Source organism: Macaca mulatta, chromosome 7 (genome assembly GCF_049350105.2).
Source record: "Macaca mulatta isolate MMU2019108-1 chromosome 7, T2T-MMU8v2.0, whole genome shotgun sequence".
In the NCBI taxonomy this organism is placed as follows: Eukaryota; Metazoa; Chordata; class Mammalia; order Primates; family Cercopithecidae; genus Macaca; species Macaca mulatta.
The window spans coordinates 80,331,963-80,359,156 of NC_133412.1; the positions used below are offsets into that span (position 1 = coordinate 80,331,963).

General features: G+C 40.5%; 1 protein-coding gene across 2 annotated transcripts in view; it reads left to right on the forward strand.

Moving 5' to 3' along the window:
* The window catches only part of IQGAP1 (IQ motif containing GTPase activating protein 1), a 116,568-nt gene that overhangs the window by 55,807 nt on the left and 33,567 nt on the right, over positions 1 to 27,194 (forward strand). For both annotated transcript variants that reach the window (XR_013395971.1, XM_015143023.3), the window contains exons 10-18: positions 4,707 to 4,870; positions 6,005 to 6,089; positions 9,192 to 9,355; positions 9,547 to 9,707; positions 10,856 to 10,980; positions 12,571 to 12,734; positions 22,268 to 22,358; positions 22,537 to 22,704; positions 23,724 to 23,866. Coding sequence is in view for 1 of the 2 variants with exons in the window: in XM_015143023.3 (XP_014998509.2) it covers positions 4,707 to 4,870; positions 6,005 to 6,089; positions 9,192 to 9,355; positions 9,547 to 9,707; positions 10,856 to 10,980; positions 12,571 to 12,734; positions 22,268 to 22,358; positions 22,537 to 22,704; positions 23,724 to 23,866 (1,265 nt within the window). In the remaining variant the exon portion in view is untranslated. The remainder of the gene's footprint in view (positions 1 to 4,706; positions 4,871 to 6,004; positions 6,090 to 9,191; positions 9,356 to 9,546; positions 9,708 to 10,855; positions 10,981 to 12,570; positions 12,735 to 22,267; positions 22,359 to 22,536; positions 22,705 to 23,723; positions 23,867 to 27,194) is intronic.

The window sequence follows — 27,194 nt, forward strand, 5'->3', positions numbered from 1 at the left end:
AATAATCATCACTTAGAAATAATCATTACTGGCATTTTTTTGTATGTTCTTCAAAGTGCGTCTGCGTGTGTGTGTGTATGTGTGTGTGTGTGTATATATATATATATATTAAAAATTTTCTTTTTTCTTTAAGAGACAGAGTTACACTCTGTTTCTTAGGCTGCAGTTGCGATTATGGTTTACTGCAGCCTCAAACTCCTGGGCCCAAGCCATCCTTCTGCTTCACATTCCCTAGTAACTAGGACTACAGTCATGCGCCGCCACACCCAGCTGCTTTTTACAATTTTTTTGAAGAGACAGAGTCTCGCTCTGTTGCCCAGGTTGGTCTCAAAATCCTGATCTCAAGTGATCCTGCCACCTTGGCCTCCCAAAGTGCTGGGATTACAGGCATGAGCTGCCTTGCCCAGCCTCCAAAACATATTTAAACAAAATTGAGATTATACTTTTAATATTGACTTTTATATGTGTGTTACTTTGGGGAAATTAATTTATTGAAATTATCATTTTGTCGCTACTCTGCTAAAGAACTCACCATGACTTCTTCATACTTGCCAGACAAAATGCAGATGCCTAGCCTAGTGAAGTTCTTTATGCAATATTTCATGCGTACAGCTCTCAGTAGAAGCTCATTTGCCTAATTACCTCCCATACTCATTCTGTACATTTTATGACTTAAAAAGAATCAGGGCCGGGCAATTCCGACATTTTGGAAGGCCAAGGCAGGTGGATTGCCTGAGCTTAGGAGTTTGAGACCATCCTGGGCAATGTGGCAAAACCCCGTCTTTAAAAAAAATACAAAAACTAGCTGGATATGGTGACACGCGCCTGTAGTCCCAGCTACTTGGGGGCTGAAGCAGGAGGATCGCTTGAGCCCAGGAGGTTGAGGCTGCAGTGAGCTGTGTTCGCACCACTGCATTGTAGGCTGGGCAACAGAGTGAGACCCTGTCTCAAAAAATTAATTAATTAAATTTTCTTAAAAAAAGAATCTGGCTGTGAAGTGGTACTGACCTGGTATTTGATCTCTTATTCCTCTGTTAAAAGCTGTGTAACATTGGGCACCTGCAGTAGAGTTGTTATGCAGATAATATGAGATAGTGTATGTAAATGGCCAGCTATTTAGTAAGTACTCAGTGAACATTAGTATTATCACTTTGTTAGTCATGTAATCTCTCTACTGTAATGCCCTCATGCCTCATCTCTTCCTAATCCAAATTGTACCCATCATTCAAGATCCAGTTCAATTTTCACTTCGGTGCCTATCACAGTTCAATATGCTTGGCTTTCAAATCTCCTGTGTCATACACAGGCTCATCCCTATAAATTTGTACTTAATTATGTATTGTCTTGTATTGCTTGTTCTTCTGACGTCTTTGTAAACTCCTTAAAGTAGAGATTATATATTCTACTTCTTTTGAAGTGCTCCTAATTCCTATCATAGGTTTAGACTCACTAAAAAAACTAAAAGGTTTGATTTCAACCAGCTAGGCCAGGCTTAATCTTGTTTTGCTCAAGATACTCATAATAATAATAATAGTAATTGTTCATTTGGAGGACCAAATTTCTCATTTGAACTAATAAGTAGAGAAGATTTTACCAATTCCGTAGGATTGGAGTTCTAAGTCCTGACCAGCATTCTTGTTTTTTGGGTTTTTTTTTTTTTTTTGAGACGGAGTCTCGCTCTGTAGCCCAGGCTGGAGTGCAGTGGCCGGATCTCAGCTCACTGCAAGCTCCGCCTCCCGGGTTCACGCCATTCTCCGGCCTCAGCCTCCCGAGTAGCTGGGACTACAGGCGCTGCCACCTCGCCCGGCTATTTTTTGTATTTCTTAGTAGAGACGGGGTTTCACCGTGTTAGCCAGGATGGTCTCGATCTCCTGACCTCGTGATCCGCCCATCTCGGCCTCCCAAAGTGCTGGGATTACAGGCTTGAGCCACCGCGCCCGGCCTTTTGGGTTATTTTTTATTTTTTGTTTTTTGAAACAGAATCCAGGCTGGAGCGCAGTGGCGCAATCTCGGCTCACTGCAATCTCTGCCTCCCAGGTTCAAGAGATTCTCCTGCCTCAGCCTCCCAAGTAGATGGACCAGCATTGTTTGTATTCTGCTGCCTTTGGGTTCATTTAGGATAATGACCTTCCGAGCAGAATAATCCATTCAAATGTGGATGGTATCTTGTGCTGAATCTGTATTAATTCTTAAGTCAGCAAATATAAACTGGAGTGTCCTTATGGTTGGTTCTCTGTGAGAAGAAAGTCCAGCATGTTTCCTGTTGCATAGAGTACATAAAATATTTTTTGTTTTACTAAGGGATTTTTCTCTACCTTACTGTTTGGTATTTTATAACCTTTGTAATTTTACCTTGCTAATTATGTAAGAATCAGTGGTGAGCACATGTAAGGAAATAACAATATGTATATGTTCTTAAAATGTCCTATTCATATTATTATTATGTAGTCAGAGGAGCAAAATAATAAAAATTCCCTCAAATACCTTTCAGTATAGTCAGGAGGATAGACATGCAAATGAGTACTTTTAGGGCAGCTTGATTAGAGCAAGGTGCCAAGAGTGCATGCAGTGTAGTCATAGAATAAAGAAGGGAATGATGATTTCTGTCTAGAAGTTTGAGTAGGTTTTCAGCGTACATGGATCTTCACAGGGATCCTTAGGATAGATAAGAGGGTGAGGATAAGGCAGAATTCCCTATGAAAGGACAGTCTTTTCCTAATTGTAGAGAAAGTCTGAGGCAAAGGAAAGTTAGATGCCAGGAGGGTATAGGGACTTCAGGTTCCAGGAATTAATGTAATTATAGATGAGATTCTTTGCCTAGGGCATTCGAAACAGCAATGACGCCATTGATGCTGCCCCGGGAAAAAGCTACAGGCCAAACAGTTAAAAATTAGAAAAAGTTTTTATTTTTTGTTAAGTAGAATATGGAAAATTAGAGTTATATAACTAAAGTTCAGTGAGAGGAAGTATTTAAGTAATGTTCCATACTTTATTATCTTTGCAATAGAAATGTTTATAGATATTCATTTAATATTTACATATTTGAGTAGTATGTATACACTTCTAGAAAAAGCAAAATTTACTAGGTGCTTTTGTAGAGAGATACTGTAAGATTCTATGCTATATACCTAGAGAAAGTCTAGTTTGTTATCTACATTGATTATATTTTCTGTCTCTAGCTATTATGAAAGCTCCATGAGGATAAGGATATTTGGTTTTTTCACTATTATGTTTGCAGCATATAGCAGATCCTCAGTAAATATCATTGAAGGAATGGATAATTAGTTGGCTAATAGCCACGTAGACCTGCAGACATGACTTGAGAAGCCACCACCTTGGTTTGGTGCCCAGTTGAATGACGGGTATAAATACTAGGAAGAAATAAACAGTATCTTAGGAGCCTACAGTGAGACCTCACATCCATACCAATGTTTTAACCTTTTCTTCCCTTCCCCCCCCCTTTTTTTTAGTAGTTCTAGTCTCCTCATTGCCCCTACTTCCCATTTTCTAGTTTGAGACTTTATTTTCCCTTGGGCTGTTTTGATTTTCTTTGTAACAGCTTATTAATTTTATTTTGTTTTTTACTAATGAAAACATTTGCAATTGATAAGTACTACTATTCCCCAGATATTTTTATTTTTGGTATTTTATTGATTTCTTTTTGCTACTTGGATAAAATCAGATGTTTATCTGTGAGTGGTGGTAGGGACAGGCATTTTCTCTTCAAAGAATAAGGAAATGGAAAGTAATAAACTAATTATGATTCCTTAGTGGCTGTCGTTTCTGAAATCAGAAATTACCTTATTCTGTCTTTCAGGCTAAGAAGACCTTTTTGGTTTTGTTTTGTTTTTTGTTTGTTTGTTTTTTTACAGTATATGAAGTGCTTCTATGTATATGATTTTATTTAATCTTAAACCTATTCCTATGAGGGAAGTTATCTTCATTATCATTTTCAGATGAAGGAGCATCTGGGTTTTCATTGTCATGTATTGTATTATAGAGCTTGTGTGACCTCAGATTCTATGATTAGAAGAGAGAATGTAGAGAGGGGGAAGATGGCCCCTTTCACTCTGCACAGGTTGGCTCACCCTTGATATCTGGGCACTGACTGTTGTGGGTGGAGTGTGTGCAGGAAGTATCAGGGTAATGAGAGGATTCAAACTGATGGTATGTAAGACATAGTTAAAGAAAATAAGGCTGCTCGTAAGGCATTTGCTGTCATGGGGGGGCAGTGGAATGTATTCAGTGTGAACTTTAGGGTTGAAGCTTTAAAAATATTTTTGAAACAAAATTGTCCAACGGTATAGTAAATGGCCATGGGAGATACTTTCTCCTGTTTGGCGGTCTGTAAGTATAATCTGGACAGCTACTTGGCATTTTAAGGGAATTTAAGCATCATGTTGGTCTGGATTGTTGGCTCCATATTGGTGCTGAGCTGTCTACATTTGGAAGTTTTTAAGTGGGCTGGGAGTGTGGCCCAGGAATCTGTATGAAATCCGACGAACAGCTTGTTGGGAACCCCAGGACTTGATGACTCTAAGGTTCTTTTCCAATCCGAAGATCTTATGCTTCTGAGAACCACAGAGTAAAGGCTCTCTGAGTTATATTTCCGTATCTGGAACTGAGATTGGTTTTGGGGAAGGAAAACTATTCTAGGCTGTTCTGTTCACATAGTCCTTTCATAAGCTTTTGCCTTTTTTCCTCAGCATTTTCTGCATTAGCAAACATCGACCTGGCTTTAGAACAAGGAGATGCACTGGCCTTGTTCAAGGCTCTACAGTCACCAGCCCTGGGTCTTCGAGGACTGCAGCAACAGAATAGTGACTGGTACTTGAAGCAGCTCCTGAGTGATAAACAGCAGAAGAGACAGGTAAACAGTCTGGATTGAAGCTGCAAGAGTTTGTATATATCCATTTGAATCTCATGCTGTCATTTAAAGATATATATGCTGCCTTTTTTTTTCCCACAATACAACTTTTTCCTCTGCATATAAGTTAGTTTAAAAAAATCCTCAGGTAAAATACACATTGTCTTCAACTCACTTTTGCTTTTAGAGCTATGAATCCTCTTTTAAAATAGACAGTATCCACCCATCCCCAGTCTAACCACTCCTTCACTTCAGCTGTCTCTCTCTCTCCAACTAAAAGACATTGGGGAAAACCTGAATATTTTTGCATTCTTACATCAGAATTTGCACTTAAAAAAAAACTGCACCCCATTAGTTTGCTCTAGTCAACACTGGAAAGGTACTTACTGTGCAGTCAGGGTAGATGGTGTGGTATTGTATTTTGTGGGGGTTTTTTTTTTTAGAACAAACATGAGGGACTTTCTTTTTTGTCTAAATAAGGGCAAGTATACATTTTACCAATACCCAGCGTACATTGGTCAAAGTAAGTAGCATTAACGTGCTTAAGATTCTACGAACACTTTTCCCTTAGAATGTTTTGAGGCTTGGCCGGGCGCGGTGGCTCAAGCCTGTAATCCCAGAACTTTGGGAGGCCGAGACGGGCGGATCACGAGGTCAGGAGATCGAGACCATCCTGGCTAACACGGTGAAACCCCGTCTCTACTAAAAAATACAGAAAACTAGCCGGGCGCGGTGGCGGGCGCCTGTAGTCCCAACTACTCAGGAGGCTGAGGCAGGAGAATGGCGTGAACCCGGGAGGTGGAGCTTGCAGTGAGCTGAGATCTGGCCACTGCACTCCAGCCTGGGGGACAGAGCGAGACTCCGTCTCAAAAAAAAAAAAAAAAAAAAAAAGAATGTTTTGAGGCTTTTCATGTAATATGTTTAAGAATGTACTGGTATCTGTAAAGTCACTCTACCCCAGCTTTGGCAAAGGCATTTGGCTCTAGCTGGGGCGGCCACCTTGGCTACGTGTAGCCTGAGCTGTCACTTATGACTATGGCTCTCTGTCCCTAGTGACTGCTTTTGAGAGATGAGAACCTTAAGACCTGGAGTCATAGGAATGAATAATCTTTACATAATTTTCTTTGCTTTTATCAGAGTGGTCAGACTGACCCCCTGCAGAAGGAGGAGCTGCAGTCTGGAGTGGATGCTGCAAACAGTGCTGCCCAGCAATATCAGAGAAGTAAGAGTCCATTGAAACAGTATGGGAGGAAAGTTGTGGCTTTGTGTTACTAAAGGGTCTGAGGTTAGCTTCTGTCACTCTCATCCCCCACCTGAGCCTACCAGCCGTAACCAACTGCCAGGTACTTTTGGTGGCAGGAGGGTTCCTCCAGTTTGTTGTTGTTGTTGTGGTTTTAATTGCTATGTAATAGTTGTACATATTTTGAGGGTACATGTGTTTTGTTTTGTTTTTTAAACCAACCAAGAAGCACTGACGTATGATATTTTGATACATGCATACAATGTGTAATGATCAAATCAGGGTAATTGGAATATCTGTCACCTAATACATTTATCTTTTGTTGATGTTGGAAACATTCCAATTCTTCTGTCTATTTTGAACTATACATTATTGTTAACTGTTGTCATCCTACTGTGCTATCTAACACTAGACCTACTTCTTGTATCTAATGGTAATTTTGTACCCATTAGCCAACCTCTCTATCTCCTCCTCCCCACTACCCTTCCCAGCTTCTGGGAACCACCAGTCAACTTTACCTCCATGAGATCCACTTTTTTAGCTCCCATATATGAGTGAGATCAGGAGGTATTTGCCTTTCTGTGTCTGGCTTATTTCACTTAACATAATGACCTTCAGTTTTTATGGCTGAATAATATTCCATCATGTGTATATACTACTTTTTTTTTTTTTTTTTTTTTTTTTTTAACCATTTATTCATTGATGGACACTTAGGTTGATTTCATATTTTGGCTATTGTGAATACAGCTGCAATAAACATGGGAGTGCTGATTTCCTTTCTTTTGGCCATATACCTAGCAGTGGGATTGCTGAATCATATGTAGTTTTATTTTAATTTTTTGAGGACTCTCCGTACTGTTTTCCATGGTGGCTATAGTGAATTTACATTCCCATCAACAGTGTATGAGCCCTTTCTCTGCAGCCTTGCCAGCATTTGTTATATTTTGTCTTTGATAAAAGCCATTTTAATTGGAGTGAGAAGGTGTCTCATTGTGGTTTTGATGTGTATTTCCCTGATGATTAATGATGTTGAGCATTTTTTCATATACCTTTTGGCCATTTGTGTGTCTTCTTTTGATAAAAGTCTATTCAGCTTATTTGGCCATGTAAAAATTGGATTATTTGTGGGTTTTGTTTTTGTTTTTGTTTGCTGCTGTTTGAATTTATGTGTTCTGGTTATTGTTGTCTTTTCAGATGGATCATTTGCAAATATTTTCTCCCGTTCTGTATGTTGTCTCTTCACTTTGTTGTTGGTTTCCTTTGCTTTGCAGAAGCTTTTTAGCTTGACATAGTCCCATTTGTCTGTTTTTGCTTTCATTCCTTATGCTTTTAAGGTCTTAGCTAAAAGGCTTTGCTCAGACCAGTGTCCTGAAGCATTTCCCCAATGTTTTCTTCCAGTTGTTTCATAGTTTCAGGTCTTAGATTTAAGTCTTTAATCTATTTTGATTTATTTTTGTATATGATGAGAGATAGGGATCTAGCTTTATTCTTCTACATATGGTTATCCAGTTTTCTCAACACCATTTATTGAAGAGACTGTCTGTCTCAGCTCATTTTATGTTGCTATAAAGGAATACTTGAGGCAGGGTAATTTATTAGCTCACAGCTCTGCAGGCTGTACAAGAAGCAAGGCACCAGTATCTGCTCGGCTTCTGGTGAGGGCTTTTGTGTTGCATCAAAACATGAAGGAGAAGATCAAAGGGCAAATGGACTCATGTGAGGAGGGACCGATCCCCTGGGGTAGTGAGTAGGGGTCCTGGCTTTATAACAGCCCATTCTCATGAGAACGAATCCATTCTCCCCAAGAACCAATCCAATCTTGCAAGAGCTCACTACCACGAGAATGGCACGAAGCCATTGATGAGACATTTGCTCCCATGACCCACACAGCTCCCACTAGGCACTGCCTCCCACCACCACACTGGGGATCAAGTTTCTTCTTCTTTTCTTTTTTTTCATACCCTCAGGGTGATGTCAGGGATCAAATTTCAACATGAGATTTGGTAGGGACAAACAAACCGAATCCAAACCATAGCACTGTCTTTTCCCTAATGTGTGTTCTTGGTGCCTTTGTCAAAAAATGTTCTCCTCATGACTGTAAATGTGTGACTTTATTTCTGAGTTCTCTCTAGTGTTCCATTGGTCTGTGTGCCTTTTTGTTGTTGTTGTTGAGACTCTGTTGCCAGGCTGGAGTGCGGTGGCGCGATTTCAGCTCACTGCAACCTCCGACTCCCTGGTTCAAGCGATTCTCCTGCCTCAGCCTCCCGAGGAGCTGGGATTACAGTCACGTGCCACCATACCCACCTAATTTTTATATTTTTAGTAGAGATGGGGTTTCACCATGTTGACCAGGATGGTCTCGATCTCCTGACCTCGTGATCCACCTGCCTTGGCCTCCCAAAGTGCCGGGATTACAGGCATGAGCCACCACACCTGGCCAAGTTACTCCAGTTTTGGAAGTAGAACTGGAGTCAATGTAGGCTCACTTTGGCTCTCACACACTTCATGGTTTGTTAGGGAAATATCTGGAGAAGGTGAGACTTAAGGGTTTGCTAAGATTTGGATGGTGAAAGAGGAGAGAAAACGTTCCTAGTGCAGGACAATGAGGGAAAAAGGAGGCGGGAGCCAAAGTACAGTTGTTGAAAGACATCTTTAAGGAATGGTGGTTAGAATACAAATTTTGTAAATGTTTTGGGCTGAGTTGTGTAAGATCAAAGGGTGGAAACATTGTAGAAAGCTTTGACGGTAGCTTAAGAAGCCAGGCAGTAAGTAGGAGAAGGAAGAGATGGTTTAGGTGGGAAGTAGTGGTAGATATAGGATGAATTGAATAGGAAGAAAATAGGGATGAGGAGAACAGGTAGGAGGCTGCTTTTTGAAGAAAACATCTTTATTGAGATATGGTTCACATAACGTACAGTTCGCCCTTCTTCCTACAGAGGAGACTGCTTTTTTAAGATGCAAGTTCCACTTCAAACTTGATGGTTGATAGCCACAGAATGTAATTTTTTTCCGTGAAGTTTGGCACCTTCTTCCCCTGAGGGCTCTCTAAGCCCACTGCATTTCTGACTCCTGTTTTCTACACAGGATTGGCAGCGGTAGCAGTGATTAATGCTGCAATCCAGAAGGGTGTTGCTGAGAAGACTGTTTTGGAACTGATGAATCCCGAAGCCCAGCTGCCCCAGGTGTATCCATTTGCCGCCGATCTCTATCAGAAGGAGCTGGCTACCCTGCAGCGACAGAGTCCTGAAGTGAGTTCACTAAACCTGTCCTGTTTGTGAGCAAAGTTGGGTGGAAGTGAATGTAATACCCACTTCTTGTGGTTAGGTAGAACTTTTTTTGCATAAACTTGGTTTTCTTTTGGTTTTGTTAAACTTATAACTCCCTGGGTCTTGGAGAATGTCTTTCCTCACTGTTTTCCCTTCTGTCCCTTTCTGTACAGCATAATCTCACCCACCCAGAGCTCTCTGTTGCAGTGGAAATGTTGTCGTCGGTGGCCCTGATCAACAGGGCATTGGAATCAGGAGATGTGAATACAGTGTGGAAGCAGTTGAGCAGTTCAGTTACGGGCCTTACCAATATTGAGGAAGAAAACTGTCAGAGGTGGGTGTCCAGAGTGAAGTGAGTGAATCCATTACGTAGCTGTTAACTCTGTCTTTTGTATGTCAGTGCTCCGATTTTCTTTGCAGGCATTATTACTTTATCATGGTCATACTTTTGTTTGGTTCTACTTTGATTCATTTAATTCTTTGTTATGCTGAAAAATATGACATTCCGTTCCTAAATATGTAAGTAGGCTTATTGAAATATGTTACATAGTCAAAATAACACTATCTCTGACAAAGTTAAATAATACTTTTAAATATCATCTAACCCTAGCTAGTTCATTTTCATTCTTCTTCAGTTGTTCTCAAACTGTCCTTTATAACTGTTTTGTTGAAAACAGGATCCAGCCTAGGAACATGTATTATATCTGGCTGTTGTGTCCGTTGGGTATCTTTTAATCTAGAATTGTCTCTTTCTTCATGACACTGACTTGTTAAAAGGATGGGACCAATTGCCATGTAAGACGTCCTATTTTATGGATAGTTCTAGTTGCTTTCTCATATCTGCCTTATTCCTGTAAATTAGAAATTAAATCTATATGTTTGTCATGATTCAGTTCAGCATTTTTGGTGATGTGTATTTCATATTGCCTCATATCAATAGGCATATAAAACCCACGTTTTCCACCATTAGAGATACTAAGATTGATCCCTGGATTAGGGAGACCACTTACATTTCCATTGCATATTTATGTTTTTCCCTCATCACTAGAACATCATCTCTTTTGCACCATCAAAATACCCAGTTTTCCCTTAACCTTTCCTGTGATTTTTTTTTTAACCTAATTGATAATCTTTCCTAAATCAGTACCTTCAGTAAAAGTTGCCGATGATGATTTGTTGCTCTGTCATTCCTTCTGCATTTATTAGCTCATGTCTAGCCTTTTTTTCTTGTCTGTGGAGGAATTGCTTGAACTGCTGCCTTTGATTCTAGAGTTAGTCTTAATGTGGAATTTAGAATATGTGACAGGATATTGAGAATAAGTGATTTCTACTGCATTTTTGCACTTTGTTTAAAGCAACTATGCGGTTCCAAAACTGGCCTTGAGAATATATCAAATGGTTAGGATACCCTAGCAATCTTTGTTCCTTGAATATTTAAAAATGCTATGCTTAATGATCTTTTTACTTGGGGGTCTGGGGCAGGTATCTCGATGAGTTGATGAAACTGAAGGCTCAGGCACATGCAGAGAATAATGAATTCATTACCTGGAATGATATCCAAGCTTGTGTGGACCATGTGAACCTGGTGGTGCAAGAGGAACATGAGAGTGAGTTATCTTCCTGTCCTCCCCAAATAATGTCACCAGTAATGATGATGTGATTCCATGAAGTGGTTCAAAATACTATTCCTAGAAGGATTTTTGGGTGAGAGATTAAAAATATCTATATAACACAAAAAGCTAGAGTTGGATGTTGTTTTGAGAACACCAGGCAATTGCTATAATTAGGTATATGTCCAATAAGAACTAAATTTTGGGGGAGGTGAATTGAACATGATCTGTTATTTTTAAATGCTGTTATAACAAGTAGTTCTGACACTACATGGAATCGGGTGAAATTGCATAGGTTGTAGGCATGTTCCTCCACAAGACTCCTCTCACTTCAGACACCAGCTGAAAGCTGCAGAGTTCCCAGGCCACTGTACTTCTGAACAACTGGCTGCAAATTTGGAGGAGCTGTCTATCCCCTTAGTTTAATAATTTGCTAGAATGACACAGAACTCAAGAAAATGCTAGACTTATGATTACAATTTTATTATAAAATATATAAATCAGGATCAGCTGAAAGAAGAGAATCATCAGGCAATATCTGTGAGAGTCCCCAATATGAAGCCTCTGTGTTCTCAGGATGTGTCACTCTCCTGGCACATTGATATGTATCACCAACTAGGGAAACTCACCTGAACTTTGGGTGTCCAGAGTTTTTATTTGGGCTTCATTACATGTGCGTGATTGATAGTATTGGCTTTGCGATTAAACTCAATTTTCATTTGGCCTCTGCTCCCTGGAGATTGGGAGGCCAGGCTGGTATCACATGACTCTAAACCTCAAAGTCAATGGCTAGCCTCCATCCTTAAACTCTCAAGAGGCCAACCAGGAGTCATTGGTTGGCCTAAATTCAGGTGCGGGCAGAGGGGCCCACTATGAATAACAGAAACATACCTATCACTCAGGATATCCGAAGGTTCTTAGAGGCTCCTCCAGAGACAAAGACCAGCCAGACTTTTTATTATACAGCAGAGTCCTTACAAAAGCAGTACGGCTGCCTAAGATACCTGGGGAATGAACATTTCTAATTTTAATTTGTATTTCCTGTGAGAAATATTCAACTGACTTAGTGGGAAGAGCCTTGCCTTGCATTAGGGAGCCCTGGGCTTGGATCTTTCTTCTGCCATTTGTTTGCTGTGTAATGTTGGAGAAGAGATTGCTAAGCCTTATTATTTCTTCTATAAAAGTGTTAAATTAGGTGACTTTTTAAGGACACTTGAACCTTTTTAAGACTCTGTGAATCCTTTGTGACTCAAGAATGTTTTTGATTACACATTCCAGTGTACCTGAAAGCTATACAGTAAGGCCAGTTTCATAAAAATCCTCATCACTTAAGTTAGAGCAGTTAAAAATGAAACAAAATGACTTGAGCGTTCAATAGGAATATGAATACAAGCAAGTTTAGATGAAACAAACACTAATATTTAAAAAATTAAAACAGTGCTGCTTAATGGATGGTAAGTTGCAATTTGAATCATGGTTACTCTTAGGTGGATTTATGATTAGTTATGATTAGTTAGTATGTTTCATGATTGATTTGTTTATATACTTCCTTAATTTGAAAAAAAAACTTTATCTCTTTATATTTAGGGATTTTAGCCATTGGTTTAATTAATGAAGCCCTGGATGAAGGTGATGCCCAAAAGACTCTGCAGGCCCTACAGATTCCTGCAGCTAAACTTGAGGGAGTCCTTGCAGAAGTGGCCCAGCATTACCAAGACACACTGATTAGAGCGAAGAGAGAGAAAGCCCAGGTGAGTGGCATCGGAATTGTTCTTTCTGTTTAGAGCACCTCAGCCCTCCTAGAACAAAGATAGAGGTAGGAATATCTTCCTTGATTCATTCCGTGAATGCTTTCTGGGCACCCTTAGAATGAAAGCACTGGAGGGACACAAAAATGTGAGAGACATAAACTCCACCTTCCAGGAGCTCATGCTGTTTTACACATTTGGGTTTTTGTTCTTTTATTTGTTGTTGACAGTCTTTTGTGTCTCTTTCAGTAAATTCTTTATTGAAATATAAGATCCAGGGCTGGGCGCGGTATCTCATGCCTTATAATCCCACAGCACTGTGAGAGGCCAAGGTGGGCAGATCACTTGAGGCCAGGAGTTCAAGACCAGCCTGGCCAACATGGTGAAACCTCATCTCTACTAAAAAAAAAAAAAATGCAAAAATTAGCTGGGCATAGTGGTGCATGCCTGTAATTCCAGTTGCTTGGTAGGCTGACGCACAGGAATTACTTGAGCCTGAGAGGTAGAGGTTGCAGTGAGCCAAGATTTTGCCACTGCACTCCAGTCTGGGGGACAGAGTAAGACTCTGTCTCAAAAAAAAAAAAAAAAAAATATATATATATATATATGAGATCCAGAAAAATGAACAAGATAGATGGGTATGCAATTGCATAAATTTTCAAAAGGAGGCACACCTGTGTATTTGGCATTCAGATTGTAGAACCCATTACCAGCTCCACAGAGACCTTCCTCATATCCCCTTCCACCCTTAGCCACCCTCCATTTGATGGTAACCACTATTCTGATTTCTATTAGTAACACCACAATTCATTTCTGTCCACTTTTGAGCTGATTTAAGTGGGCTCTTTTGTGTCTGGCTTCTGTTACCCTACATAATGTTCGTGACATGCATCCATGTGGTTGCATGGAGCCATCCTTTGTTCATTCTCATTGTTGTGTACTATTTCATTGTGTGATTATAAATTATTAGTGAAGTTTCTTGTTGTTGTTTTGTTCGTTTTTTTCAGACAGTTGTAAATAGGGCTTCTTTTTTTTTTTTTTTTTTTTTTTTGAGATAGAGTCTTGCTGTGTCACCCAGGCTAGAGTACAGTAGCGCAATCTCAGCTCACTGCAACTTCTGCCTCCCAGGTTCACATGATTCTCCTGCCTCAGCCTCCCAGTACCTAGGATTACAGGCAAGAGCCACCATGCCCGCCTAAATTTTCGTGTGTGTGTGTATTTTTAGTAGAGATGGATTTTCACCATGTTGGCCAGTTTGGTCTCGAACTCCTGACCTCAAGTGATCTGCCTGCCTCAGTCTCTCAAAATGTTGGGAATTACAGACGTGAGCCACCGCCCATGGCCTGTAAATACTGCTTCTATGAATATTTTAATTTTGGTTTATATATATATGTATATATACACACACACACATATATATGCATTTCTGTTAGGTATACATTTTGGAGAGGAGTTATGGCCATAGGGAATACATACATGAAGCTTTAATAATGTCATGAAGTTTTTTTTATGACGACTTAATTGAAACATAATTCACGTATCAGACAATTCAGTGTAAGTGGACTTTTAGTCTAATGTTGATAGAATTGTGCAGTCATCACCACAGTCAATTTTTGAACATTTTATCACCCCAAGAGAAACTCTGTACCCATTAGTAGTCACTCATTTTCCCTTAATCTGCCCCAGTGTCTATGGGTTTGTCTATTCTGAACATTTCATATAAATGGTATTACACAATGAATAGTCCTTTGTGATTGGCTTCTTTTAGCTTAGTTTATCCAAGTTGTAGCAGCAGCACTTCATTTCTTTTTGTTGCTGAATAGTATTCCATTGTATGGCTGTACCACATTTTATTTACTCATGAGTTGATGACATATGGATTATTTCCACTTTACCACATTTATCCATTCATGAGTTGATGACATATGAATTATTTGTGCTTTATCTATTCGTGATTTGATAGACAGCATGAGTGACAGCTATACAAGGTATATCTTCAATCTACTTCCCTTTTTAGATATGGAAGCCGACCTAGCTTATTCTCCAAAACCCCACTCCTCTGACAGTCAGATATAAGGCTCCTTTTGGAATTTCCTAGCAGCAAAAACAAACATTGCTACCACTGGCATACATAGAATCATTGCAGCCTGACACATTAGAGATTCTTAATCAGTAGAATTAGACTTTAAGCTTAGGAATCTGTATTTTAAAAATGACTTTTTCATTGTTCTGATGACCAGCCAAGTTTCGGAAACACTAATCCAATAAAATGATCAAAGACAGAGACTTCCATTTCTAGCTTCCCTAGAGCCAACTGCTTCTTACCCGTGTAAGTAAAATCAGTTGATCTCAATTTCCTGGCTATGAAATAGCAGTTGTGATTCAACCCTCTCCACAGCATCAAGTGACATTCTGCATAATAATGTCTCTTAAATGAAACCTGGTGGTATCTATCAGATACTACATTTACATGATTAGGACATGGTAATGTCAACTACTGCCATGGCAATGTAATCAAAGGAGATCGGTCAACATCATAATATTACCAACATACAAAATTACCCACTCCTCTACCCTTCACCCAAACTTACAGAGCCCACATGAGTGTCATGTGCAAAAAGCTCCAGTACACTAAAACCTTGGTCTGTTTTTATACCTCTGGCTACTCAGAATTAAAAATTTCTTTTAGCACTTCCACTTGCTGTCTCACTTCAAGAATCTTCTGAAGGCTATGGTTCTATCCAGTTGTTGTTACTTAGTAAGCACTGAAAAGGAGATCACAGTTAGAAAATAGATGTTAATTATGCTTTAATCAACAATTATTTGAGGGCCTACTACATACAAGGCAACTTCCTAGATAGCAGCAGCGTAAAAAGAGGCATAAACCATGTCAATGTCCTCAGCAAACTAGGTAGCAGGTAATACAAACATTTTAAAAGATGAGTTTGTATTACAATTACTTTGAACAACTTTATCTTCATAGTAGCATTATTCCTGATAGCCACAGTGGATAAAAAACACTGTTTATCAAGTCACAAATAGATAAAGTGTAAATAATTGAAAAGGCTGTGTATGTGTTTTGTTTGGGTCATCGGAGATAAACTTTTTGAGGATGTGACTATAGAGTTTGAAGCATTTCCTTTGCTGTGGAATAACTTTTCAGACTTCATCAAAGGCGGAGGAAGTCAGGGGAGTTAAAGGAAAAATTGCTTAACATTGCCAGGCCCATCTGGATGAACTACACATTGAGTGGAATTGTTTTTTGTTTGTTTGTTTTTGGTTTGGGTTTTTTTTTTTTTTTTTTTTTTTTGGTTTTTTTGTTTGTTTGTTTTTGGCATCACCTGAGCATCTGAGTCTCCATCAGCCATTTGGGAGTGCTTTTAAAAATGCTTATCACTGAGTTACAAATTTAACAAGCAAAAGATCTTAATTTAAATTTGGTCTGTAGTTTTATTTTCTTCTGGTATCTTTGTGTTTGGTTTTGGTATCAGGGTAATACTGGCCTCATGACTTGAAGTTTTCCTTTTATATTTTGAAAGAGTTTGTAAAGGATTAACTAGTTCTTTAAACATTTGGTACAAGTCACCAGTGAAGCCACATGGTCGGGAATTTTTTGTGTGGGGGATATTTTTTGTTTTGTTTTGAGCTGCAATACTGTACGGGAAAGGGGTCCTGATCCAGACCCCAAGAGATGGTTCTTGGATCTCACACAAGAAAGAATTCAAGGAGAGTCCATAAAGTGGAAGCAAGTTTATTAAGAAAGTGAAGGAATAAAAGAATGGCTACTTCATAGACAGAGCAACCCTGAGGGCCGCAGGTTGTCCATTTTATATTAATTGACGATATGCTAAACAAGAGCTTTATTAGATCTTTTCTGAGCCTGTGCACAGCCCACACATGCACTGTGGCCTCCTAGATCCCATCCAGGAATATGTCAAGCTGTCAGAGTTCTCCACGAACATCTCATTCTCCAGCTCTTCCTTATAAGGTTTTTAGTTAGTCTCTTGTTTGCCTAAACTGTTATCCTTAATGTTTTTGACAATTGCTTCTGGAGAAAAGGCTGTTTGCACTGGATGAGCTCTTGGTCAGGTCAAATAAAGACAGCCTTGCGAGTGTGACCTCTGAACAGGTCAGCTAATGACAGTTCTCTGGGAATGAGGCTTTCAGGGGGTGATAGGAGGGGCAGATTGGAATTAGGGGAGTTTAAAGCACCACAGAACTCACTGTTCTGAGTTTCAGCTGTTTTTCTTGAATACACTCTCCAGTTTCTGCAGGCCTTTGGTTAATTTCTGTTGTATTGAAAAAACTGCCGGGTGCAGTGCTCATGCTTGTAATCTCAGCACGTTGGGATGCCAAGGCGGATGGATAGCTTGAGCCCAGGAATTTGAGACCAGGCTGGGCAAGATGGTAAAACCCCGTCTTTACAAAAAATAAAAATATTAGCTGGACGTGGTGGTGTGCGCCTGTGGTCCCAGGCACTTGGGAGGCTGAGATGGAAGGACCACTTGGGCCTGAGGGGCTGAGGTTGCAGTGAGCCAAGATTGCACCACTGCACTCCAGCCTGAGTGACAAAGCAAGACCCTGTCTTAAAAAAAAAGGCTGGGTGCAGTGCCTCATGCCTGTAATCCCAGCACTTTGGGAGTCCCAGGCTGGCAGATCACCTGAGGCCAGGAGTTCGAGACCAGCCTGGCCAACATGGTGAAACCCCATCTCCACTAAAAATACAAAAAATTAGCTGGGTATGGCGGCGGGCACCTGTAATCCCAGCTACTCAGGAGACTGAGGCAGGAGAATCACTTGAACCCAGGAGGCGGAGGTTGCAGTGAGCGCCGCTGCACTCCAACCTGGGTGACAAGAGCAAAACTGCATCTCAAGAAAAAAAAGAAAAAAACTGATGCTGGTGATTGTTTGCCAGTGTGCCAGTGTTTTTTGTTTGTTTGTTTTTCATGGTGGAGAGGATTTTCAGAAATCTTTACCATTTTCACTCATGTCTTGTCTCTCTTTATTTAAATTAAGCATTTGTGGGACTCTTGATAAAAGTGGATTACTAATCATGAGTAGTAAAGTCTGAATGCAAGACATGGATATCAGGGCTCCTCTGGATCTCATTTTATAATTAAGAATATGAATGACTTGGGCCATATGTGGTGGCTTACACCTATAATCCCAGCACTTTGGGAGGCCAAGGCAGGCGGATGACTTGAGGTCAGGAGTTTGAGACCAGCCTGGCTGACATGGCGAAACCCCATCTCTACTAAAAATACAAAAATGTTCCAGGTGTGGTGGCACACCCCGTAGTCCCAGCTACTCAAGAGGCTGAGGCAGGAGGATTTTTTGAACTCAGGAATAGGAGGTTGCAGTAAGCTGAGAGATCTCACCACTGCACTCCAGCCTGGGTGACAGCAAGGCTCCACCTCAAAAAAAAAAAAAAAAAAAAAACAAATAAAATAAAAGAAGAAAGAATAAGAATGAGTTAAATCGTCCGGGCACAGTGGCTTATGCCTGTAATCTTTGTACTTTGGGAGGCCAAGGTGGGTGGATCATGAGGTCAGGAGATGGAGACCATCCTGGCTAACAGGGTGAAACCCCGTCTCTACTAAAAATACAAAAAAAAAAAAATTAGCCCGGCATGGTGGCGGGCGCCTGTAGTCCCAGCTACTCGGGAGGCTGAGGCAAGAGAATGGCGTGAACCCAGGAAGCGGAGCTTGCAGTGAACCGAGATCGGGTCACTGCACTCCAGCCTGGGCGACAGAGCGAGACACTGTCTCAAAAACAGGAATGACTTAAATCTCTCTCTGACCTCCTTGTGTGTATATGCACTTGTGCACACATGCTTATATGCATGTAGCTAGTAATCAGCTGGTTCACACCGGCACAGCTGTACCAGTTGTTAGGACATTGAAATACTTCTATTTTGTTTGGTACATTGTTACTGTCCCAACCCTCCCAATATGTGTGCCATCACTCCCCAACTCTAATTGAAATCCCACTATACGGCAACTAAACCAGCAGTGGCCATAAGGACTCTGCTCCATCCTAATTGGTCAGTGCTTATGCTGTATAGTTGATAAATATGTTGTACAGATTTGTGTATGTGTGTTTATGTGTGTATGTGGTATATATGTGGTTATGTATTTATATATGTAATATTGTGTCTATCATCACACATGCAAACCATGCCACATAGTAAAGGCTTTTTAAAAAGTTTTGAGTGGTGAGAGGTGCCCTTTAGAGGGATGTGTAAGTGTGTGCTTTCCATATACATATGTACATAACATAGTCATTCTTTTGTCTCTTCTCTTTCCCTGTGTTTTGTGTCTTCTTCACCTCTTCTACCTCCAATCATTGCCCTCTCTTTTTAAATTCTGACTTCTGGTCCTTATCTCTTTACCTCTTCTGAAATGCAATGAGTGTTTCTAAGTGTCAGAGTTGTTAGAGAGCTGTACTTTAATATATCTTATATAGCATTTTTACAGCAAATCTGTTTTCTGTCCATAATATCTAACCTGGGTTTTAACACTCTGCTCAGTGATTTGAGTTAATCTTAGGTGATCTCTTTAAAATAAATTTTACCAGAAGGATTTAGGTTTTGTCATTTTATTCAGTCTAATTGGAGCAGAAAGAACCTGGGATGAGGTAGTGTATGCTCTCTCTTTCCTTTTTCATTCTGGTGAGGGGCTTTTCTCTATTATGTTTCCCTGAAACACCTGAGACACCCATCCATTCACTTTTTCTTGCCTTTCATACTATTGCTCTACTGCTTATTTCTTAAGGAGTATGTATGAAAGGTTTTACTTTAATCTGCATGGGGCAAGGAAGAAAGAATTCTGAATGCTCAGAAAGGCTCTGCCTTTCTCTCTGAATGCAAGGGAGGTTGTGCTAAGTCTCACAACTTTGCTTACAGCAGATTCTGCTCAGATATCTGTTGTATGATTATCCCAGAAGTGAACCAAAAATGACTTGATTCTGTGGAAATGCTTCTGTTTTTATGATGCACGGAGTTTTATACTGCTTCTCTTGGAGACCGGACCATCAGCCCTCTTGCTTATGACTTGTCAGTTTAAGTTGTTACAAGCCTGCAGCTGACTCATTGTATTGTCTCACATTGGAAATATTGCCTAGTATTTCCAGTAGTTATTCTTAGGACTCTAGGGGATTGTGTGTTGTCAGTTTCTATTTTCGGTAATAGGAAGCGGCTAGTGGTAGGAAGGTACTAGGTTCTGCAGCTTTTAAGTGATTTATTTGTTCTTGCATTCTGTTTATCTGTTTACTCTTTTCCTATCCCAACACTGTGAGCTTCTTAAAATTGGGACAGTGCCTCTTAGAATTGTAAGGCCAGAATCTACCACAATTAGGTTAAATGATCTTTCTAAAAGACTCCATTTAGGAGAAATCACTGCTTTCAATTTCAGATGCTTTCCCTTGCCCTTATTCTGTCACCTGCACTCTTTATAAATTGTAGGAATTGTGGCTGCCTCACTATATGGAATGAAATGTTGTGTCTTTCTCTGATAAAACAGGAGGAAAGCCAAGCCTTCCCTAAGGTTTTGTGACTTCAGCTGTTGGGCAGTCAAACATTTCACTTTGCGTCACAGCTCAGACCCTCATTTGGACACAGTTATGGTGATTTATTGAGTTCTTTATTCTGCCTCATTCGTGCCTTGGCAAATTATATTCACATCAGGCAATCTAAATGAATTTTTGAGCTGCTGTTTATACCAATTGCTGTTAGCTCAAGCCTCATGAGTATGTTAATTTTGTTGGGTCTGCCCAGATCACCACAAACATGACTCCCACAACCTGGCCACTTTAAAACCTGAAGTGTCTTGTCTTTTCTAGAGAAGAGTGCCCCAGTATTCTGCTGAATTGATGCTTTCTGTAAAGACCTTACAGGCATCTTAACAAAGGACCCCCACTCTTTGAAATCGTTGAAGCTTGCAAAACCTCAATGTGACCACGGAAATCTAACGGGGTTATCAGCAGTGGTTTCTAATTCTGACTCTCACACTGCGAGTAGGTAGAAGTAGAATCCTGTTGTGCTAACTCTCAGTAACGGTAGTGACTACCTGGGGCTAATCCTTAAACTACTTCCCCAAATTGGAATATGGCAGCCACATTCTTGAAAATTGGAAGATACGACTGGGCGCCGTGGTTCACGCCTGTAATCCCAGCACTTTGGGAGGCCGAGACGGGCGGATCACAAGGTCAGGAGATTGAGACCATCCTGGCTAACACGGTGAAACCCTGTCTCTACTAAAAAAAAATACAAAAAATTAGCCGGGTGTGGTGGCGGGTGCATGTAGTCCCAGCTACTCGGGAGTCTGAGACAGGAGAAGGGTGTGAACCTGGGAGGCGGAGCTTGAGTGAGCAGAAATTGCGCCACCACACTCCAGCCTGGGCCACAGAGCGAGACTCCATCTCAAAAAAAAAAAAAAAAAAAAATGGAAAATACTAGAGGAATATATTTCTACTAATCTATTTCTGTTTAAAATGCCGTTCAGAGCAAATGCTCACCAACAAGCTCTTTTAAAAAAGAAAATTGTCTTAACGAATTTAGAAAGAGGAACGTAAGTCACCTCCACTACATCATACATCTTCTCTGTCTGCAATAGTCAACTCAGACTATGCTGTGAGGCTGTACTAAGGAAAGTAATCACAACATTCGTTATGTTTCTCTGTGAAAATTTGCTTTTAAGTTCCCAGCAACTGATTTAACATTCAAGTTTTAGGATATCAGCTGGTAAGAAATGTAGACTGCCTGTAGTGACTCCTGGCTTTAAATGTGATACTTCAAAGGTTCTGGTTAAAGTAAGACTTGGCAGTCTTAAAAACATTAGTAGTCATAGAGAACATTAACTTCCTCTGAATATTGTTGGCAAAGGAGGCTTTCAAATAAGTACTGCATATTTATATATATACCCTGGCCCTTGTCACCCTGTTAAAGTCTCTGGACCCCTTCCCAATCTATCTGGGCCTCTTGCCCCTTCTAGCTGAACTACTCCTCCTGAATCACTTAAATTCATCTTTATATAATCTTCACCTACATGTGAGCCATTTCCCTTATGACCTTTACCAGTTTGTTCATTTTGGGAGACAGGGTCTTACTATGTTGCCCAGGCCGGAGTGCAGTGGTAAGAAAACGGCTCACTGCAGCCTAACCTCCTGGGCTCAAGCAATCCTTCTGCCTCAGCCTCCCTAGTAGCTGGGACTATAGGCATGCACCACCATGCCTGGCTAATTTTTTTAGAGAGAGATGGGGTCTCATTATGTTGCCCAGGCTGGTCTCGAACTCCTGGGCTCAAGCATTCCTCCTGCCTCAGCCCCCCAAAGTGTTGGATTACAAGTGTGAGTCACTGCACCCAATCTTTTACCAGTTTTTTGATGCCTACTTCTTCCATTTGACTAACCCACGTGTCTCATATTTTTTAAGCCTGTTCTTCCATATTGAATTGTGTCTGGGAAACCCCCCTCATCACATGTATGTTACAGGTACCCCAATTTCATGACTTTAATATTTTGGTTTCAATGATATGTAGGAAATCCAGGATGAGTCAGCCGTGTTATGGTTGGATGAAATTCAAGGTGGAATCTGGCAGTCCAACAAAGACACCCAAGAAGCACAGAAGTGTATGTATCACCTGTTTTATTTCTGTTTTGGTGGAGGCTGGGGGTGACAAGGTGCTCCATACAGCTTGACCAAGATAGGTATGGGGGAACAATTTGCCAGTAGATATAGTTAAGTGAACCAGTATGTGAGTTAAGACACTCTCTAAACTATTCTAGTAACAATTCTTTCCCGGAATAGTTGCTTTAGGAATCTTTGCCATTAACGAGGCAGTAGAAAGTGGTGATGTTGGCAAAACACTGAGTGCCCTTCGTTCCCCTGATGTTGGCTTATATGGAGTCATCCCTGAATGTGGTGAAACTTACCAGAGTGACCTTGCTGAAGCCAAGAAGAAAAAACTGGCAGTAGGTGAGTTCTGGGGTAATACATATGTGCCCTGAAGCTAACCCTTGAGTATACGAGGGGACAGATGTAGAGGAAAGGGATAAGCTATAGGGAAAGATCTTTTAGCATAGATGTACGGTACTTAGGCTCATTTTAAAGGAGATAAAAATCCCTGTTTTTGAAAATATCCTTTTCCCCCCCTTTGTGGACAGCTGTGTTAACAAGGCCAATTTTCTGAGAATGTGGGAAAGATTAAAATATTTAACTGCTTATCTTTCACAGAGTAGCAGTGGTTCTGATTAAGCCTATAGGCAATTAAAAGTAGTTTGAGTATAAAAACCAGGAAAAACTTAAGATTTTTTATGACATTTTATGGACTTTTAAAAATTGAAAAACTGGGCCGGGTGCAGTGGCTCACGCCTGTAATCCCAGCACTTTGGGAGGCCAAGGCGAGTGAATTGCCTGAGGTCAGGAGTTCAAGACCAGCTTGGCCAACATGGTAAAACCCTGTCTCTACTAAAAATACAAAAATTAGCTGGGCGTGGTGGCGTGCGCCTGTATTCCCAGCTATCCAGGAGGCTGAGGCAGGAAAATCACCTAAACCCAGGAGGCAGAGGCTGCATTGAGTCAAGAGCGTGCCACTGCACTCCAGCCTGGGCGACAGAGCAAGACTGTGTCTCAAAAAATAAATGAATAAATAAATTGAAAAATTGGAGAGGCTCAATGGTTGCAAATTTTTTAAGACAGACAGGCCTTAAACATAGGCTTTGGAATAAACAAAGTTAATCATGGTTAATTCCATAATTGCACATCATAGGTATTTTCTTCTTACAGACATAAATGAGCTAAGTTAGTCATTACAAAGCCATAATTTAATGGGGGCTTAGGATCCCGCCTTTACTCTCACAGATCCAAGGAGCAGCTTTTGGAGTGGTCTTCATTTAGACTGTGAGAACTGACTGTAATAATCCTGCAGTTCGGGATGTGTACAGCTGGGGAGTGTGGCTCTGGGTGTCTTCTATCTTTCCTTTATTTTCTGCCAGGAGATAATAACAGCAAGTGGGTGAAGCACTGGGTAAAAGGTGGATATTATTATTACCACAATCTGGAGACCCAGGAAGGAGGATGGGACGAACCCCCAAATTTTGTGCAAAATTCTATGCAGCTTTCTCGGGAGGAGATCCAGGTAAGTCACCTTTCTTCACATAAGAAGAAGCTGAGAGAAAGTGTTTTCAAGCTATGATATTACTAAGAGGAAAAGGGCGTGTGGTCAGAAACCCTAGACTAAAACTGAGGTTATGTAATGAGCTGTTTTGGGCTAATTTTTTTGTAGTAGTTGGGGTAGTGACTAAGGCCTGAATTTGTAAAACATCTGAATTATAGAATTAAGTGATATGAACCATGTGCTAAGAAAAGTTAGATGATCTATAAAAGAAAAATGGAAGGTTGCTGACTCCATTAAATGCAACTTCTTTAATCTTTCCCAGTTTGTATTTTCAGTCTCTTTTCTGACTGTTCCATGAATTATATTAGCTACAACCTGCACTTTCAAATAAAGGTAGCGTTTTCATAGAGCTTTTAAAGTACTTTTTCATCTTCTGTGTCTTTGTGTCTTTGCTTATGCTGTCCAACAGTTTTTTGTTGTTGTTGTTGTTGTTGTTGTTGTTGTTGTTTTGAGACAGAGTCTTACTGTGTCACCTAGGCTAGAGTGCAGTGGTGCAGTCTCGGCTCACCGCAACCTCCACCTCCCTAGGTTCAAGCGATTCTCCTGCCTCAGCCTCCCGAGTAGCTGGGATTACAGACGTGTACCACACCTGGCTAATTTTGTAATTTTAGTAGAGACGAGGTTTTGCCCTGTTGGCCAGGCTGGTCCCGAACTCCTGGCCTCAAGTGATCCACCCACTTCAGCCTCCCAAAGTACTGGGATTACAGGTGTGAGTCAGCGCACCCAGCCCATTCAACAGTTATTTGTCAGATACCTCAAATGTAGCAGGTACTCTTCTAAGGAATGGGGATATAGTCATGAACCAAAGTCTCTGCTGTCGTGAGATGTCTCTCCCCTGCCATCCATATCTGTCAAAATTCTATCCTTCCCTTTGTACTGATTCTTGATACAAAAAAAGAAAAAAATTCAGGCTGGGCATGGTGGCTCACACCTGTAATCCCAGCACTTTGAGAGGCCAAGGCAAAAAGACTGCTTGAGCCCAGGAGTTCAAGCCAGCCTGGGCAACATGGTGAAACCTCATCTCTACAAAAAATACAAAAATTAGCTGGGTGGGCGTAGTGGTGTGTGTCTGGGATTCTAACTACTTGGGAGGATGAGGTGGAAGGATCAGTTGAACCCAGGAGGTCAAGGCTATAATGAGCCACGATCCCAGCACTGCATTCCTGCCTGGGCAACAGAGCAAGACCCTGTCTCAGAAAAATAAAATTTAATTTAAAAATTCAGTCCTCCTTAAAAATTCAGTCCTCCAAACACACCCATCTCAAGTCACCTCCTCTAAGAATCTTTTTAAAATTTCCTTTCCTTACCCCCTTCATCTTCCTTTGAAGCTCCCAAAGAACTTTGTATTCATTCAGAATTTAATGTACTTGGATTCGAATTTTAGTCACATTTGTGCTTGTCTATGCCCCCTAGTAGTTTTTAAGGTGAGCTGCTAAGTTTGCAGTACTTTCTCTAAGTGGGAGTTACATTGTCGTTGATAGACTGTTGAGGACTTTTGAGGCTTAACTTGGTGCTGCACTCCTGTCAATTAAACCAGAGTTGTTTAATGAATGTTAAAGGGGAAGAATATATACTGAGGGAAGATGTTCAGTAAGCTCCTGTAGGTCATGATTAGATACATTACTAATAGACATTCAAGATTCCTAGAGAAAAAGGACAATAAAATATTTTCAAAAGGTCATTGACTTCCCTTTGTCAATATTTCCCAAATCCTGTGTGGAACAAGTCAAAAATACACCTGTGGAAAAAGTGAAATAGTTCCTTTATTCAGGAGTTACCATCAGATGATTTCTACCTTGTGGTTAAAGTTCTCTTTATATGGTGGGTTACAGTGTCTTACCTTTCCAGTGTTTCATTTTCATTGCTAATGATTTCACAGGTGATGAAATTTGAATTCACTGAACTCTGTTCTGGGCATTAAGAAGATAGAAATAGGTATCAGAGAGTCTCTACCTCCCAGTATTTCACAGTGTTGTGAAAACAGCAGACACAAAACCGAGTACTGTAATGTAAGGCAGAGAGAAGTGGTGCTCTAATAACAGCACAATAAGGGAAGTCTTAAGGGAAATTTTAATTTTGTCCTGGAGTAACATAGCATAGATAATATTTTAGCAGCTGAGAAAAAAAGAAAAGGCTGTTCTAGACAGAAAGGGAAAGTTAAGGATGAGCTTGCTGAAATTATAAAAAGAAAGTAGGAAAGAAAATAGAAAAGGAAAAAGCACAGAGTACTGAAAGGATATGGACCCCTGAGGGAGAGATGAATGGTGTATTACCTGGCACATGGTAGGTGTGGCAGGACAAGAGGCCCAGATTGAAGCTTGAGGGCCTAATATGCTGTGCTAGGGAATTCAGGGTACAACTTCTAGCAGAGTGATTTTTAACTCTTGTTAGGTCAGGGACACCTTTGAGAATCTTATTAACCTCCACAGAAACACTCATGTTTGAATAGTGTTTTGCATATATGGACCTAAGAATTTAAACGGGAAGGGATGCTACCTCATTTTCAGCATGTGACCTGACCTTTTACCTCCCCTGCCAACAATAGTGGCCATCACATATAGATCCTCCCACTCTGTACTCCCCACTCTCTGTACTTTCAGCTTACTTGGATTTTCACTGATTCCTTCTTCATTTTCTCTCCAGAGGAAACAGCTATCCTTTCTAAAGCTCATTATTTATCTTACTGCTTGATTTCATCCTCTCCCAGTTCCTTGCAGACCTTATACTTTTCATGCTCTTCCTCCAGTGTTTGTCAGGATTTAATGTCTGTCTGAATCACCTGGGATCTTGTTAAAATGAAGGCTCTGATTCTAGTGTGAGTTCTGAGAAAATCTACATTTCTGACAAGCTGCCAGGTGATGTTGATGCTGCTGGCCCAAGGACTGTATTTTAAGTAGCAGCCTACATACGTAGGCATCTTTATTTCCCACATCTTTGAAAAAATAATAATACAAACATTTTTTAAAGCCCATGGAATTTCCCTGAACTGGGCTCACCTACATCCATACTCTTGCTAAGGGCCTTGATCTGGCCTCACCTACATTCATACTCTTGCTAAGGGCCTTGAAAGTTAGTCTACTCGTCACTAATTCACTGTCTGTTAGCATCCACTTCTTAGCTCACAGCAGTGTGGTTTCCTGTCCAGCTTTTACTTAGTAAAACTCTTATTTTAGAATTCATCAATAACCTTTTAATTGGCAAATTCAGTTCTGAGCACTCATCGTATATGACTTGTCAAAAGTCTCTTCCTCAAACCCTTAATTCCTTTGGCTTCTCCCATACAATTCTC